Below are 14,916 nucleotides of genomic sequence, written 5' to 3'. Positions count from 1 at the left end.
TTAGATATGTACCTTGACAATACTGTGTTTTTGAACATTTAGCATGGTAATAACATGTTTGTCATACCATAGTAATTCTTAAATGTAGTTTTTACTTTAATACCATAGTTCAAAGGTAATACTTTTTATACAGTTTTTTTAACATCTACCATAGTAATACCATGTTTTTAAAGTACAGCATCATTTTAGACATTTACAATAGTAATATTTTTTGACAATTATTTGCAGTGTGTATCATGGTAATACTGTTTTTAAAATGCAATGTTTTTTTATTTTTTTTTTTTATTTACCGTGGTAATACCATGTTTTTTTGTCATGGTTCACTGTGGTATACTGTGTTTTTTAAAAGACATTTACTATAGTAATACCATGTTTTTAATGCATAGCATCATAAAATAATGTTAGTACATTTTTTGACATAGTAATAGTACCATAGCAATTTTTTAGTTTAATACCATGGTTTTAAAGAAATACTTTAATTTTGCTGTTTTAAAAAAATACTTCCAATGGTAATACCACATTGGCATATTGACGTTTCGTAGTAATAATGGTTTTTCTTGTAATTTTTCTCGAAACCATGGTTGTCTTGGTAGTATCATGTAAATACTATAGTATGTGAAGCTAGTAATTATTCAGCGCTGTGGTATTAATTGTACATGCACTTTCTGTTGTTAAACAATGCTTTTCCATTAGCTGAGATCAGTCTGTGAATGTGGTCTTCACTCTGTAGAGCTGATAACCTCTGCGTGTGACATGAACGAGGGCTGAACAGACGTGTGTGTTATCAGCCAGAGACACGATAACACGCGTCTGGGTTCGGCCAGATTCGGTTTGGCTGATCTCTCGCTGTGTCTGCTTTCTCGTCATGTTGTGGATTAACGGGAGGACGTTGTTGTTTCTCTGAAGTCTCCTCTGCTCCTGGAGACCGTCTTAATTGCGTTTGGAGTTCCCGCGTCTCTCCCACCACCAGTTATCTGCCGGGAAGGGCCAGAGTAGATGCACAGTGCCCTATTTTTAGCGGTCTGTGTGGCATTGCCGTGCCCTCAGAGGCAGACGGGTCACTGTGCTCTCAGGGGGAGGTGAGGCGCTTCAGACCGTACCGTCCAGCAGAGCTGACAGCATGATATCGTAAACCTTACACCTCAGGCGCTGACCGCCATCTGTGCTTACTGTCTGAGCATCTGCACTTCTCTAACATCTCTCTTTTTCCAGGCAGTTGCTAGGGTGTTGCTAAGGTGGTTTCTTACTGGCCCCCTGAAAGTCTCTGATATTCTAAAGTCCGGTCTCTCATTTAATGCTTTTTTATTGTTTTTATTTGTCCTGCAATATGATAAATTCATTTTTAAAAATGCAAATATATTCCATGTAGCCTCTGAATTGATAGTTGTCATAACTACATACATAATGATTATTAATAATTATAAATGTTAATATAAATATTATAAATGAATATTGTTTTATTTGAATTAATAATAATTAATCAAATTCTAAAAATGTGCAATTACAATAATTAATTTGAAAATAAAAACAATCAAAATAAAATGCTTAGTAAAAAAAGATGAAATATTTTGTTTACCTGCATGCTGTGTCATTGTTAACTGATATTTTAGTATTTTTAATATTCCATTATATTTTTATTTTTAAATATTTTTAAAACAATAGTTTTTTTTATTTACAATATTACTCTTTTAAATTAGCTTTTATTTTTATATTTTAATTTTATGATTTTGTTGTGTGTTTTTACCAATTCTATTAGTTTCTATTTTATAATTGCTATTTAGGTTTAATTTATTTTAATTTTAGTTTTCAGTTTGATTTATTTCCAAAAATTAATTAAAATGATTTCAGTTAGCTGCCAAGTCAACATTTCTAATTATTGCTTAGTTGAAATTGTTCTGCTTATTTTTATATTTTATTTCATTTTAGTTCATTTTTATTTCAATTATAATACATTTTGTTTTAGTTAACGATAAAAATCCTGCCGTGAACATGCAAATGTGTTATTCTTCAAGTAAATATTTTAGGTCAAAGGGATTCAACTGCATTGCTATACACCATTCAGTAGCATTTCTCTACAAAAAAAAAAAATGTATATATATATATTATTTTTTTTAAACATGTTTTATATGTTAGAACATATTAGAATGTTTCATTATGTAATATAACATTAGTTAGTTTATTTTGCACATAGAAAATCAACTGTCTCTGGGCCATCACAGATTTTGTCAGACGCACCAGAGGAGGTTTCTTGTTTTAAAGGCCACACAGCCCCTCAGAGACAGACCAGCCATCGTGGAGCGCGAGCCGTAATGGAAAACACTGTCAATCTGGCTTTTCTTTCTCAGTGGAAATTCCAGCCTGAGAGCAGGAGAGGTGAGCGGTAAACCCGCTGTAGAGGAGCAGATCACGGATACAGGGAAGGTGGCGGCTCGGTTTTTTCAGAGGAAATGGAAACATGACAGCGGTCTGAGTCTGGTCTGAACAGATTCATATTTTCAATACTTTCATGATTCGGTCCTATGGTTTTATTTGAACTGGGAGAGGTGATTCAGATGATAAAACTAGTGAAAAAAGACCCTCACTATTTAGGATCTTTATTCTGTTGTTCTTGTTGATTGTGCATCTCTGAAGTGTTGTTTTTCTCTGGTTAAAGAGGGTCTCACTAATATATACATTAACAGTCAAAAGTTTAAAAAAGTTTTTTTTTTGTTTTTGAAGTCTCTTCTGCTCGCCAAGACTGCATTTTTTAAACAGAATTACAGTAAATATTGGGAAATATTGTTACAATTTTAAAATAACCGTTTCAATTTGAATAATATATATTTTAAAATGTAATTTAAAATGTTCACAGCAGGGTTATTATTGTTAACTAAAAGAAAACGATTGAAAACATTTTGGTTAATTGAAATAATCTAAAATAAAATATTAATATTCGATGGAAAAATGTTGACTTGGCAATTAACTGAAATAAGTTTAGTTTGAAGGACTAGAATTACCAACTGGTATGTAATGGAAATAAATAAACTAAAACTGAAATGGAAATAAATAAATTAAAAATTAAAAAACATAAGATGGAAACCTGAAATTTAAAAATAAAAGCTATAACTAGATCTATAATAGTATATAAATAATTCTAAAATAACACTGGTTCATTAATGACCACACAACATGCAGATAAATAAATAAAATATTTTTTAAAATATAAATTAAAAAATATTTTTTAAATACTTTTTGTAATTGTTCATTTTAGGATATAATTATTATTTTTTGTATTTATCAATATTAAAATTTGTATAATATTTATATTAATATGTATACTTGTTTATAATTATTTATATTAATTGAGAGGAATATTTGCACTTTTAAAAATACATTTATCACAATGCAGGACTATTTTTAATCTTGCAGTAATAATAATAGCAAAAAAAAGTATTATTATTTATTTTTAATTTTTTTTAAGCATTAAATGAGGAACCCAAGAAACCAGAGACCCGGATATCAGATAATTTGCCAGAATATCAAAAGCATTTAAACAAAAATCCAAATTTTTGACTAGTAATGTATTCTGGTAACACCATTTGCCAGATGAGTTACAACAGTGAGTTGTGTCATATCTCAGACTGCCTTTATTTGCAGTGACATTACACATGAGCCGTACTAAAGCCTGCTCTAGTTTTATTTTTATGGCGAGAGGACCAGACCAGATCTAGTCTTATAAAGTTGCGTGTGTGCAAGAGGCCAGAGAGAGAGAGCTCATTGAGGCTGGTTCATGGTTAACTGATGGGATTTGAGTGGGATCCTGGTCTAAAGGAAGTGAAAACAGAGGGTGGCTTTGAGCCCGGAGGCGTTTAGCTCTGCTGAATCCCGTGTGCCATGACGTCTGCTTTCCCTGCAGTGATGCCAATTCAGCAAACTGACGTTTTTGATCAAGTTTCAAATAGTGGAAGACGTATTGTGTGCTATAAATAAAATGAACAGTATCAAGCAGCTCCGCCTGGGAATGAACCAGCTGGCTCACGCTCTGAATGGAAAACATATACAATGTATCTAAATAGCTTTGGCACAATTTAGCTCATGGGTATGGGTATGTTTAACGTTGTCCTCATGCCCTTTGAGAGATATTTTTGATATATGAGACTATAAGTCTGTCCAAAACCTAGTGAGCTCCTTATCTAGGCGCCAACTTAAGGCAGTATGTAATTAAGATTTTTAAATGTTTTAAAACAAGTCTCTTATGCTCACCAAGGGTGTGTTTATTTGTTAAAAAATACAGTAAAATTGTGAAATATTATTTCAATTTAAAATAAATAGTTTTGTATGGGAATATATGTTCAATTGTAATTTATTGCTATGATCAAAGCTGAATTTTCAGCATCATTACTCCAGTCTTCAGTGTCACATGATCCTTCAGAAATCATTCTAATATGCTGATTTGCTGCTCGAGAAACATTTCTGATTATCAATTTTAAAAAACATTTGTGCGACTTCATATTTATGTGGAAACTGATGCATTTTATTTTTCAAGATTCTTCGATGAATGAAGTTCAACAGCATTTATTTGAAATAGGAATCTTTAATAACATTATGAATGCCTTTACTGTAACTTTTGATCAATTTAATGTATATTTGCTAGATAAACATTTATTTCTTTAAAAAACATAGACTGCAAACTTTTTTCGTCTGTGTATATTGTTTTGCAAAAATAATAGATTTTTTTTTTTTTTACTTTTTTGTTATATATTTTAATGCTTTTAGAATACCATGTTTGTTTAGTAACATGCTAAGGCCATGTGAAAAGTTGTATTTGTATTGTAATAAACAATTACAATTTATACAAAAATACAATTTATTTTATCACAAGCGGAAGAACAGCAACACGCTCTCTCTGTTCCTCAGCAGTGCAGATAAAGAGCATTTATAACATCCTGCTGTTTAACGACACAAGAGAGTGAGGATATCCATTCATTCAGTCCAAAACAAACCTACTAACCTCGTCCTGCTAGGAAAGATAGGAAAACACTGGCATTATTCTGGGACTTTGATTGCACATTTATGTCTATGTGTTTGATTAGCAATCAAATAAATTTAAATGTTGATTTTCTGGTGTTAAATCCATTATCTGTGATTGACGTTGTGTGTTTCCTGTCAGGCATCTGCGACGGGCAGCCTGTCCCCGCGGCGGTCGCTGTACCGGACTCTCTCGGACGAGAGCGTGTGCAGTAACAGGAAGGGCTCGTCCTATGCCAGCTCACGGAGCTCAATGCTGGATCAAGCCCTGCCCAACGACATCCTGTTCAGCAGCACTCCACCCTACCACTGCACCCTACCGCCCCGCATCAGCCTCAACCAGCCCGCATCCAACCTCAAGAGTGAGTCCATCCATCCGTCCATCCGTCCGTCCGTCTGTCATTCATTCTATCGTTCTGTCTATCTATCTGTATGTCGTTCTGTCATTCATTCTATCATTCTATCACTTCATCTGTATCTATCTATCTATCTATCTGTCTGTCTGTCTGTCTTGTCTGTCTGTCTGTCTTGTCTGTCTTGTCTGTCTGTCTGTCTGTTCGTTCAGATTGCACTTTGTATAATCACCATTTATGTCTATAGTTTTTCTGGCCAAGCACAAAGCTCATCCAATATACTGAATGAAGTGGGAATACAGTGGGAAATTATTTATTTCTTTAAAAAAATTCTACTAACCCCGAACAGTAGCATAGTTTAAGTCTTTAAATTCTTTCACCGTAGCTCTCAACATCTAACTCATCACTTAGCAGTTGTTTAGTGAGAGGCGAGAGATTCTCTTGCATCACTGATGTCAGACTTCACACAGCAAGTCTGAGCATGCGCAGATATGAGATTTCACAGATGCATTAATGGACAGATTCAGATCTTGACATCAATTGCTCACTGTATTACTTCTTTTGTGTTGAAGAAAAACCATATAGGTTTGAAACGGCATGCTGGAGAGTAAATGCTGTCAGAGTTTTGTCCATATGAAGAGCAGCATGCATTAGCAGCAGCAGCTGTCGTCTGTAAACGCTCTCGTCACATTCAGTGCGTTTCAGCCTCATGCAGTCAGACAGACAGGAGGATTTCTGTCCAGAGAGGCACTTACACCTCCATCAGGAACGTGTGTGACACACAACACAGCATGACTCCTTTTATATGGCGTCTTTAATTAAAAATCAAGAAGAAGAAAATGTCATGGCTAAAGTGCACAGAGAAGACAGCTGTCACAGCCACTTCCCTGTTTTTACAGCATTGCCACACTTACAGTCAGGTCCATATATATATATATGGACACAGGCGCAATTTTTATTATTTTAGCTGCTGACCAAAACATATTCAGGTTACAGTTATATAATGAATATGGGCTTAAAGTGCACACGCTGAGCTTTAATTTGAGGATATTCTCATCACAATTGGAGGAAAGGTTAAGGAATTACAGCTCTTTAATATGTACCTCCCCACTTTTTCAAGGGACCATAAGCAATTGGACAGTTGACTCAAACACTGTTTCATGGACAGATGTGGGCTATTCCTTCGTTATTTCTACATCAGTTAAGCAGGTAAAAGGTCTGGAGTTGATTCTAAGAGTGCCATTTGCATTTGGAAGAACTCTGAACCCACATCATGCAGTCAAAGGAGCTCTCCATACAAGTGAAACAGACGATTATTAGGCTTCACAAACAAAACAGATCCATCAGAGAGATAGCAGGAACATTAGGAGCGGACAAATCTTTTTTTCTTTTTTTTTGATAAAAATACTTTGTATCTTCATTTTAAATAGCATTGTTATTTAAAATTTAACAGGCCTGTTTTTTCCAAATGTTTTACATGAAAAGTGTGTTTGTGCTATTATTATTTAATGAACGATGTTTAGGTTGATATTTTGTGGTCTAATGCAATAGTATTTATTTTTGTTATTTATCTAATGCAATAGCATTTATTATTGTTATTTATGATGATGATGTTTCATTTGTTATATTTTATTATATAAAATATATTCATATTTTTCTATTGTATTTATATAAATGTAATATTAATTACATGTTTCATTTTTATATAATTGTATTCATTAATTATTGTATTATTATTATCACTTTTTAATAATAATAGTAGGAAACAATAACAATAATATAAATATTACAATTCATTTTAATTACAATAACACATTTTTAGCAGATTAAGTGTGGTTTAAGTCTCCAAATATGGTTTGGGTGCACAGTATGAACCCTAATTTAAGATCTTCACCTGTCACCGGTTGTCTGTAGTGGGGTAAACCTTCTCTAGATGTGCTGCAAGTGACACATGAAATATGTGACTCATAAAGGCACAACTATCACAAACAATCATATCTCATTTGGTTTAAAGGATGTGTAATATGAACACATTTAGCAGTTTTAATCCGAGTGTGAGCGCTGATTCATTTATAGCTGGTTTTTCGAGTGGCCCGAGGAGGCTGATTGCTGTCACGCGTGATACATTTCTGATTGTTTCGACAGATAGCAGTTTGCTGATTTTTTTCCTCACCCTGCTCATCTAGTGAACGCTCTAATTTGACAGATTGTGTCCCTCTGAGGCTCAGACAGAGAGAGAGAGAGGCACGTTTACCTCCAGTGCTTTCCCTCACATCATGCTCAGAGCCAGTTCTTTGTGAGATGGAAATGTTTATGTCATATCCTGTCTATCAGGCGAGAGAGAAATGCACAATGAGAGGTTTGGACGCACGCAATTGATTGAAAAATGAGGCCATGTATAGGAGCTCAGCGTTTAGACTTCATCTGCTGACGGGACGGCTGTCCAACATCGTGCTGCTGCTTAAAATGACTTATTTCACAGGAAAGCATGTAAGCATTATATTTTGTTGAAATATTTGTCCACTCCTAATGTTCCTGCTATCTCTCTGATGGATCTGTTTTGTTTTTGAAGCCTAATAATCGTCTGTTTCACTTGTATGGAGAGCTCCTTTGACTGCATGATGTGGGTTCAGAGTTCTTCCAAATGCAAATGGCACTCTTAGAATCAACTCCAGACCTTTAACCTGCTTAACTGATGTAGAAATAACGAAGGAATAGCCCACATCTGTCCATGAAACAGCGTTTGAGTCAACTGTCCAATTGCTTATGGTCCCTTGAAAAAGTGGGGAGGTACATATTAAAGAGCTGTAATTCCTTAACCTTTCCTCCAATTGTGATGAGAATATCCTCAAATTAAAGCTCAGCGTGTGCACTTTAAGCCCATATTCATTATATAACTGTAACTTGAATATGTTTTGGTCAGCAGCTAAAATAATAGAAATTGTGCCTGTGTCCAAATATGTATGGACCTTACTGTATATTACTAATAATATAATGTTACTAATAATATGAGATCTAATAGATATTTAGAAAAATGATAGATAATATAAAACATATATATTATTATAAATATACTATGTCCTATAATTTTATCTAATAATAATAATGTAATAATTGTGTTCATAACAATATAAATTATTATAATATGTGCAATAATTAAGTACATAGTAAAACATAATTTTCTAAACGTAAAGTTTAAATATGTGCATTTATGTATATATTCATAAAAAATGTGGGGTACCAAAGACGGCAGGTGAGCGATTTAACCGCTCTTTGTCCCACTGCCTTCATTACAGAGACCTCCTGACCTCCCGACAGATGGACTGAATTGAGCTCTATCTGTGTTTCTGCTGGTCTGCTGTCTGTAGAAACCCAGGGGAAGCTCAGCGGTGGATTGACGGTGGATTGGTGTCACTGATCTGTCTCTCTGTGTCTCTCTTCAGATGAGTTCTGGTTCTCTGACGGCTCGCTGGCCGACCGCTTGAAGTTCAGCGACCCGGGTCTCATGCCTCTGCCAGACACCGCCACGGGCCTGGACTGGTCTCACCTCGTCGACGCCGCCAGAGCCTTTGAAGGTGTGTGCAGAAGAGCTGAAATACAGCATAACCTTTAGGCCTGAATGCAAGATTTGTGTATTGTGTTATTTGAATTGCACAAAAAAATTCCAGTGCATTTGGATGACATAGTTTGAACATAAACTAATAAACTTAATGTGATGCATATTCTTCAGTCATGTATAAATGAAACAAATCAGATTGCTGTAATTTTTGAATAATGCATTTCAAATACGATTGAAATAAAATCAAACAGATACAAATAGTTAATGACACTTTGTTTGATATTTGATATTTTGAGGTCTAATTCAATATTATTATTATTTATTGTTATTATGATTAAAATGAATAATAACAATAATGATAACAAGTAGTAGTCGTATGTGATTATTATGAATTATAATAATTATTTATCATATATTTCTGTTGTTATATGTGTTATATAAAATATAGTTATATTTGCAGATATTAATTTTGTGCGTATGTGTATATATATGTGTGTGTGTGTGTATATATATATTTATATATACATGCGTGTATATATATATATATATATATATATATATATATTTATATATTTATTTATTTATATATTTATGTTACAACTGTGTAATCCAAATAGATGGAAATTTTATATGCAAGTTACATACATAAATCTTATAATTGTTATTGATTAGTTTTTAACAGTGATGATATTTATGTTGATCTGAAGCATATAGGTGCAAATAATTAATGACACTTGGTATGATATTTTGCCTTCTAATGCAATAATGTTAATATTGTTTATTGATATTGTTATTATTATTATTATTATTATTGCTATTATTAATTATAATAATTATATGTAATGTATATTTGTTTTTTGTATTTATATACATACATTGATATTTTATTTATGTATATAAATGCACAATAGCAAGGTTTATATATTTATCATCAAATTGTTTTCAGTCTCATGCATTGTAATTAATTTAACATTGCTTGTTTCACAGCTAGCCGTATTTTAACCATGTTCATACTTTTTATAAATGTAATAGTTTTCACAATGAACATATTTTAATAGATGCATTGATGAATGTAGATGTAAATGCAATGAAAATAGCAACCTGGTTATTGTGTTTTTAAAACACATTGAGTTTATTATAATCCATATTATAAATCTTGCCTGTTTGTTTACCCGTTTCATTTATGTATGAAGTTTATTAGATCTTTATGTTACAACTGTGTAATCCAAATAGATGGAAATTTTATATGCAAGTTACATACATAAATCTTATAATTGTTATTGATTAGTTTTTAACAGTGATGATATTTATGTTGATCTGAAGCATATAGGTGCAAATAATTAATGACACTTGGTATGATATTTTGCCTTCTAATGCAATAATGTTAATATTGTTTATTGATATTGTTATTATTATTATTATTATTATTGCTATTATTAATTATAATAATTATATGTAATGTATATTTGTTTTTTGTATTTATATACATACATTGATATTTTATTTATGTATATAAATGCACAATAGCAAGGTTTATATATTTATCATCAAATTGTTTTCAGTCTCATGCATTGTAATTAATTTAACATTGCTTGTTTCACAGCTAGCCGTATTTTAACCATGTTCATACTTTTTATAAATGTAATAGTTTTCACAATGAACATATTTTAATAGATGCATTGATGAATGTAGATGTAAATGCAATGAAAATAGCAACCTGGTTATTGTGTTTTTAAAACACATTGAGTTTATTATAATCCATATTATAAATCTTGCCTGTTTGTTTACCCGTTTCATTTATGTATGAAGTTTATTAGTTATTTATGTTACAACTGTGTAATCCAAATAGATGGAAATTTTATATGCAAGTTACATACATAAATCTTAAATTCAGGTCTTAATATCTGAGTGCAGATACTCTGAATTAGCCGAGCGCTGCCACCTGCAATTAAACACTCAGCCGGCATGCTGGGTAATTGCTGTTCGTCCCGCCCTCGGTCATTTGCATGTGAGCACACGCAGCTCTGATGATGTCTGTCCCGCACTCGTCCTCTTGTCTGCTCCTGTCCTTCTCTAAACGGAGTAGTAAGAAGGCCATCATTATTTTGTTAATGGCTTCAGTCTTCATTCAATCATTTAAGCTTTGTTTTTCACTGCTATAGTGGAGGACACAGCCTCGAGCTGATGTTTGTGAGCAGCATTAGTGGTTGTTTTTTTAAATGTTATTCTCATATCAACTTGTGGAAAATGGGCATCCGATGACCCCTTTAAGGTGTTTGATGCTCTAGATTTTTTCTCAAGAGAATCAATTTCATGAGATTAATGCATAAATGGATTGTTTTAAACCTAAATACTGTTATCATTAGGGTTGGGTACCGAAACCGGTACCAATATGGCACCGGTACCTATGTAACCGGTATGTACTAGAACCGAATCAGAACGCAGATTTCGGTGCCATGCCTGAGCGATCGATTGGAATATTTGTCCTCTGGTTCTCCGAAACGGATGTAAGAAGCATCATCACTGGCACCACACGTGAAAAATAATTTCCCGACTGAGAAAAAGCACGTGAACTCAAGTCGGAAAGCTCTAATAATACAAATCCAACACATCTTTGTAGTAACGAGAGTGTGCATGTTGTTTTCACATTCTGACTTAAAAGTACAACTCGGGAAATGAGAACATCCGAGGAGCGCGTGAATGCAGTAATTACACTTGCTCTGATGGCTGCAGGTAGCCTTGCGTTAACTAAGCTAAACATGCTTAAATTAAAATGCCTAAAGCTAAACCTCCCTTGTATTCACAACTTGTTGTCCAACAAAAAAGAATATTAGAACCTTTTTACTCCACAACAGCAGTCAAATGCTTCCTTTTGTGATCTGATGTGGCTTCTTGTCACAGAATAAAAAGTTTTAAATACGTTAAATGGTATAAGAAATGTCTTAATTATAATTTCAAGAGGTCTTGCAGTTGGGGACGAAAAGACAAGAGTTACGATACGGCTGGATTAAACTTCAAAAGGCAATGATGTCATTGAATAAATATGAGCGCTGCACGTTTCACATCAAAAACATAATGCGGCGCGGATGTCTTTAAACCGACTGTCCTCTGAAACGTGTCGTTGGCATTTTAATTTCATTTGACCTATAATTCCTGATAAAGCAGCGTTTATGAGCGCGGAGCTGCTTTGTGTACAGCCGTTACTGGGGAAAACGCAATATTTCAGCGCTCCTAAAGCGCCACCTCGTGGCAGAGAATGAATTAACATTTCCAACAAACCTTTCTTGCTGTTTATGGTCAGATCAATGCAAATATCAACTCATGATTTTACGCAGCAAACACATAGAGTTGTAAATGAGAAAGAAGTTAATGTGCCTTCTAAAAATCTAAACAATTAAAACAATTAAATTTACAATTTATATACTTGATTTATCCCCTTTCATAAAAATGGTCTAAAGGCTGAAATGCTGTTGTATAAGATTTGTTTTTGTGAAAATGAACTGCATCCTTGAGCTGTCATCAGTCCGCCATTGTTTCACCGCTGGAGCAGATGTAGACAAGAATGACTCCTAAGCGATTGAGCTGTTCTGTTGTTGGATGTAATAATGAACATAGCATCTGAGCCGCTGAAGACAGTGGATTACGTTTGTTTTTGAAGGGAATGTGGCCTCGATCTTCCTAAATGCGTCTGTTCGCGTGAATCATTCGTGATCCAGCTTCACCTACAGAAGAAGTGAGTATAAGGTTGTTTAATGAATCTTTGCAAATCGCCTTTCCCAATAATGTGCTAATTAGCAAGTTTTACGATGAATGCGCTAAAGTAAACAGTCCCTCAGAGAGCGGCTCGGGAGAGAGGGGCGGCAGAGCTCAATAACATTTAAAGGAAATGCTACAAAACGGCTTGATCTGAAAAGAGCTGTTTTTGACAGGGTAAAAAAGGTGTTTTTACTCTACCATTGAGAAATTTTAACCAAACTATGTTACAGACTTTTCATTAAGACCCTAAAGAATCATATCAACTTGTGGAAAATGGGCATCCGATGACCCCTTTAAGGTGTTTGATGCTCTAGATTTTTTCTCAAGAGAATCAATTTCATGAGATTAATGCATAAATGGATTGTTTTAAACCTAAATACTGTTATCATTAGGGTTGGGTACCGAAACCGGTACCAATATGGCACCGGTACCTATGTAACCGGTATGTACTAGAACCGAATCAGAACGCAGATTTCGGTGCCATGCCTGAGCGATCGATTGGAATATTTGTCCTCTGGTTCTCCGAAACGGATGTAAGAAGCATCATCACTGGCACCACACGTGAAAAATAATTTCCCGACTGAGAAAAAGCACGTGAACTCAAGTCGGAAAGCTCTAATAATACAAATCCAACACATCTTTGTAGTAACGAGAGTGTGCATGTTGTTTTCACATTCTGACTTAAAAGTACAACTCGGGAAATGAGAACATCCGAGGAGCGCGTGAATGCAGTAATTACACTTGCTCTGATGGCTGCAGGTAGCCTTGCGTTAACTAAGCTAAACATGCTTAAATTAAAATGCCTAAAGCTAAACCTCCCTTGTATTCACAACTTGTTGTCCAGAATATTAGAATATTAGAACCTTTTTACTCCACAACAGCAGTCAAATGCTTCCTTTTGTGATCTGATGTGGCTTCTTGTCAAAAGTTTTAAAGTTTTAAATACGTTAAATGGTATAAGAAATGTCTTAATTATAATTTCAAGAGGTCTTGCAGTTGGGGACGAAAAGACAAGAGTTACGATACGGCTGGATTAAACTTCAAAAGGCAATGATGTCATTGAATAAATATGAGCGCTGCACGTTTCACATCAAAAACATAATGCGGCGCGGATGTCTTTAAACCGACTGTCCTCTGAAACGTGTCGTTGGCATTTTAATTTCATTTGACCTATAATTCCTGATAAAGCAGCGTTTATGAGCGCGGAGCTGCTTTGTGTACAGCCGTTACTGGGGAAAACGCAATATTTCAGCGCTCCTAAAGCGCCACCTCGTGGCAGAGAATGAATTAACATTTCCAACAAACCTTTCTTGCTGTTTATGGTCAGATCAATGCAAATATCAACTCATGATTTTACGCAGCAAACACATAGAGTTGTAAATGAGAAAGAAGTTAATGTGCCTTCTAAAAATCTAAACAATTAAAACAATTAAATTTACAATTTATATACTTGATTTATCCCCTTTCATAAAAATGGTCTAAAGGCTGAAATGCTGTTGTATAAGATTTGTTTTTGTGAAAATGAACTGCATCCTTTATATCTCCAAAAATTCTTTAGTTTTATCATATTTATAAAAGAAAGATGCCGCTTTACTATTCTCTCCGGAAAAAGCCGAGCTCCCGGAGGTGCGCCGTGGGCGGAGCTAAAGATTGACGAGCACTCCATAAAAAAGTTTTAAATATGTTAAATGGTATAAGAAATGTCTTAATTATAATTTCAAGAGGTCTTGCAGTTGGGGACGAAAAGACAAGAGTTACGATACGGCTGGATTAAACTTCAAAAGGCAATGATGTCATTGAATAAATATGAGCGCTGCACGTTTCACATCAAAAACATAATGCGGCGCGGATGTCTTTAAACCGACTGTCCTCTGAAACGTGTCGTTGGCATTTTAATTTCATTTGACCTATAATTCCTGATAAAGCAGCGTTTATGAGCGCGGAGCTGCTTTGTGTACAGCCGTTACTGGGGAAAACGCAATATTTCAGCGCTCCTAAAGCGCCACCTCGTGGCAGAGAATGAATTAACATTTCCAACAAACCTTTCTTGCTGTTTATGGTCAGATCAATGCAAATATCAACTCATGATTTTACGCAGCAAACACATAGAGTTGTAAATGAGAAAGAAGTTAATGTGCCTTCTAAAAATCTAAACAATTAAAACAATTAAATTTACAATTTATATACTTGATTTATCCCCTTTCATAAAAATGGTCTAAAGGCTGAAATGCTGTTGTATAA

The 14,916-nt window shown here is 34.3% G+C and overlaps 1 protein-coding gene across 1 annotated transcript in view; it reads left to right on the top strand.

Annotated features, from left to right (window-relative positions):
• Window positions 1-14,916, top strand: part of LOC107557722 (signal-induced proliferation-associated 1-like protein 2) — a 184,663-nt gene that overhangs the window by 158,631 nt on the left and 11,116 nt on the right. Inside the window, exons 18-19 of the mRNA XM_016241243.1 lie at window positions 5,150-5,369; window positions 8,804-8,935. Coding sequence (XP_016096729.1) covers window positions 5,150-5,369; window positions 8,804-8,935 — 352 coding nt within the window. The remainder of the gene's footprint in view (window positions 1-5,149; window positions 5,370-8,803; window positions 8,936-14,916) is intronic.

This window comes from Sinocyclocheilus grahami, unplaced genomic scaffold, assembly GCF_001515645.1.
Source record: "Sinocyclocheilus grahami isolate Dianchi unplaced genomic scaffold, SAMN03320097.WGS_v1.1 scaffold616.1, whole genome shotgun sequence".
NCBI lineage: Eukaryota > Metazoa > Chordata > Actinopteri > Cypriniformes > Cyprinidae > Sinocyclocheilus > Sinocyclocheilus grahami.
The sequence above is the reverse complement of the archived record's forward strand: the minus strand, read 5'-3'. Positions and strand labels throughout refer to the sequence as shown.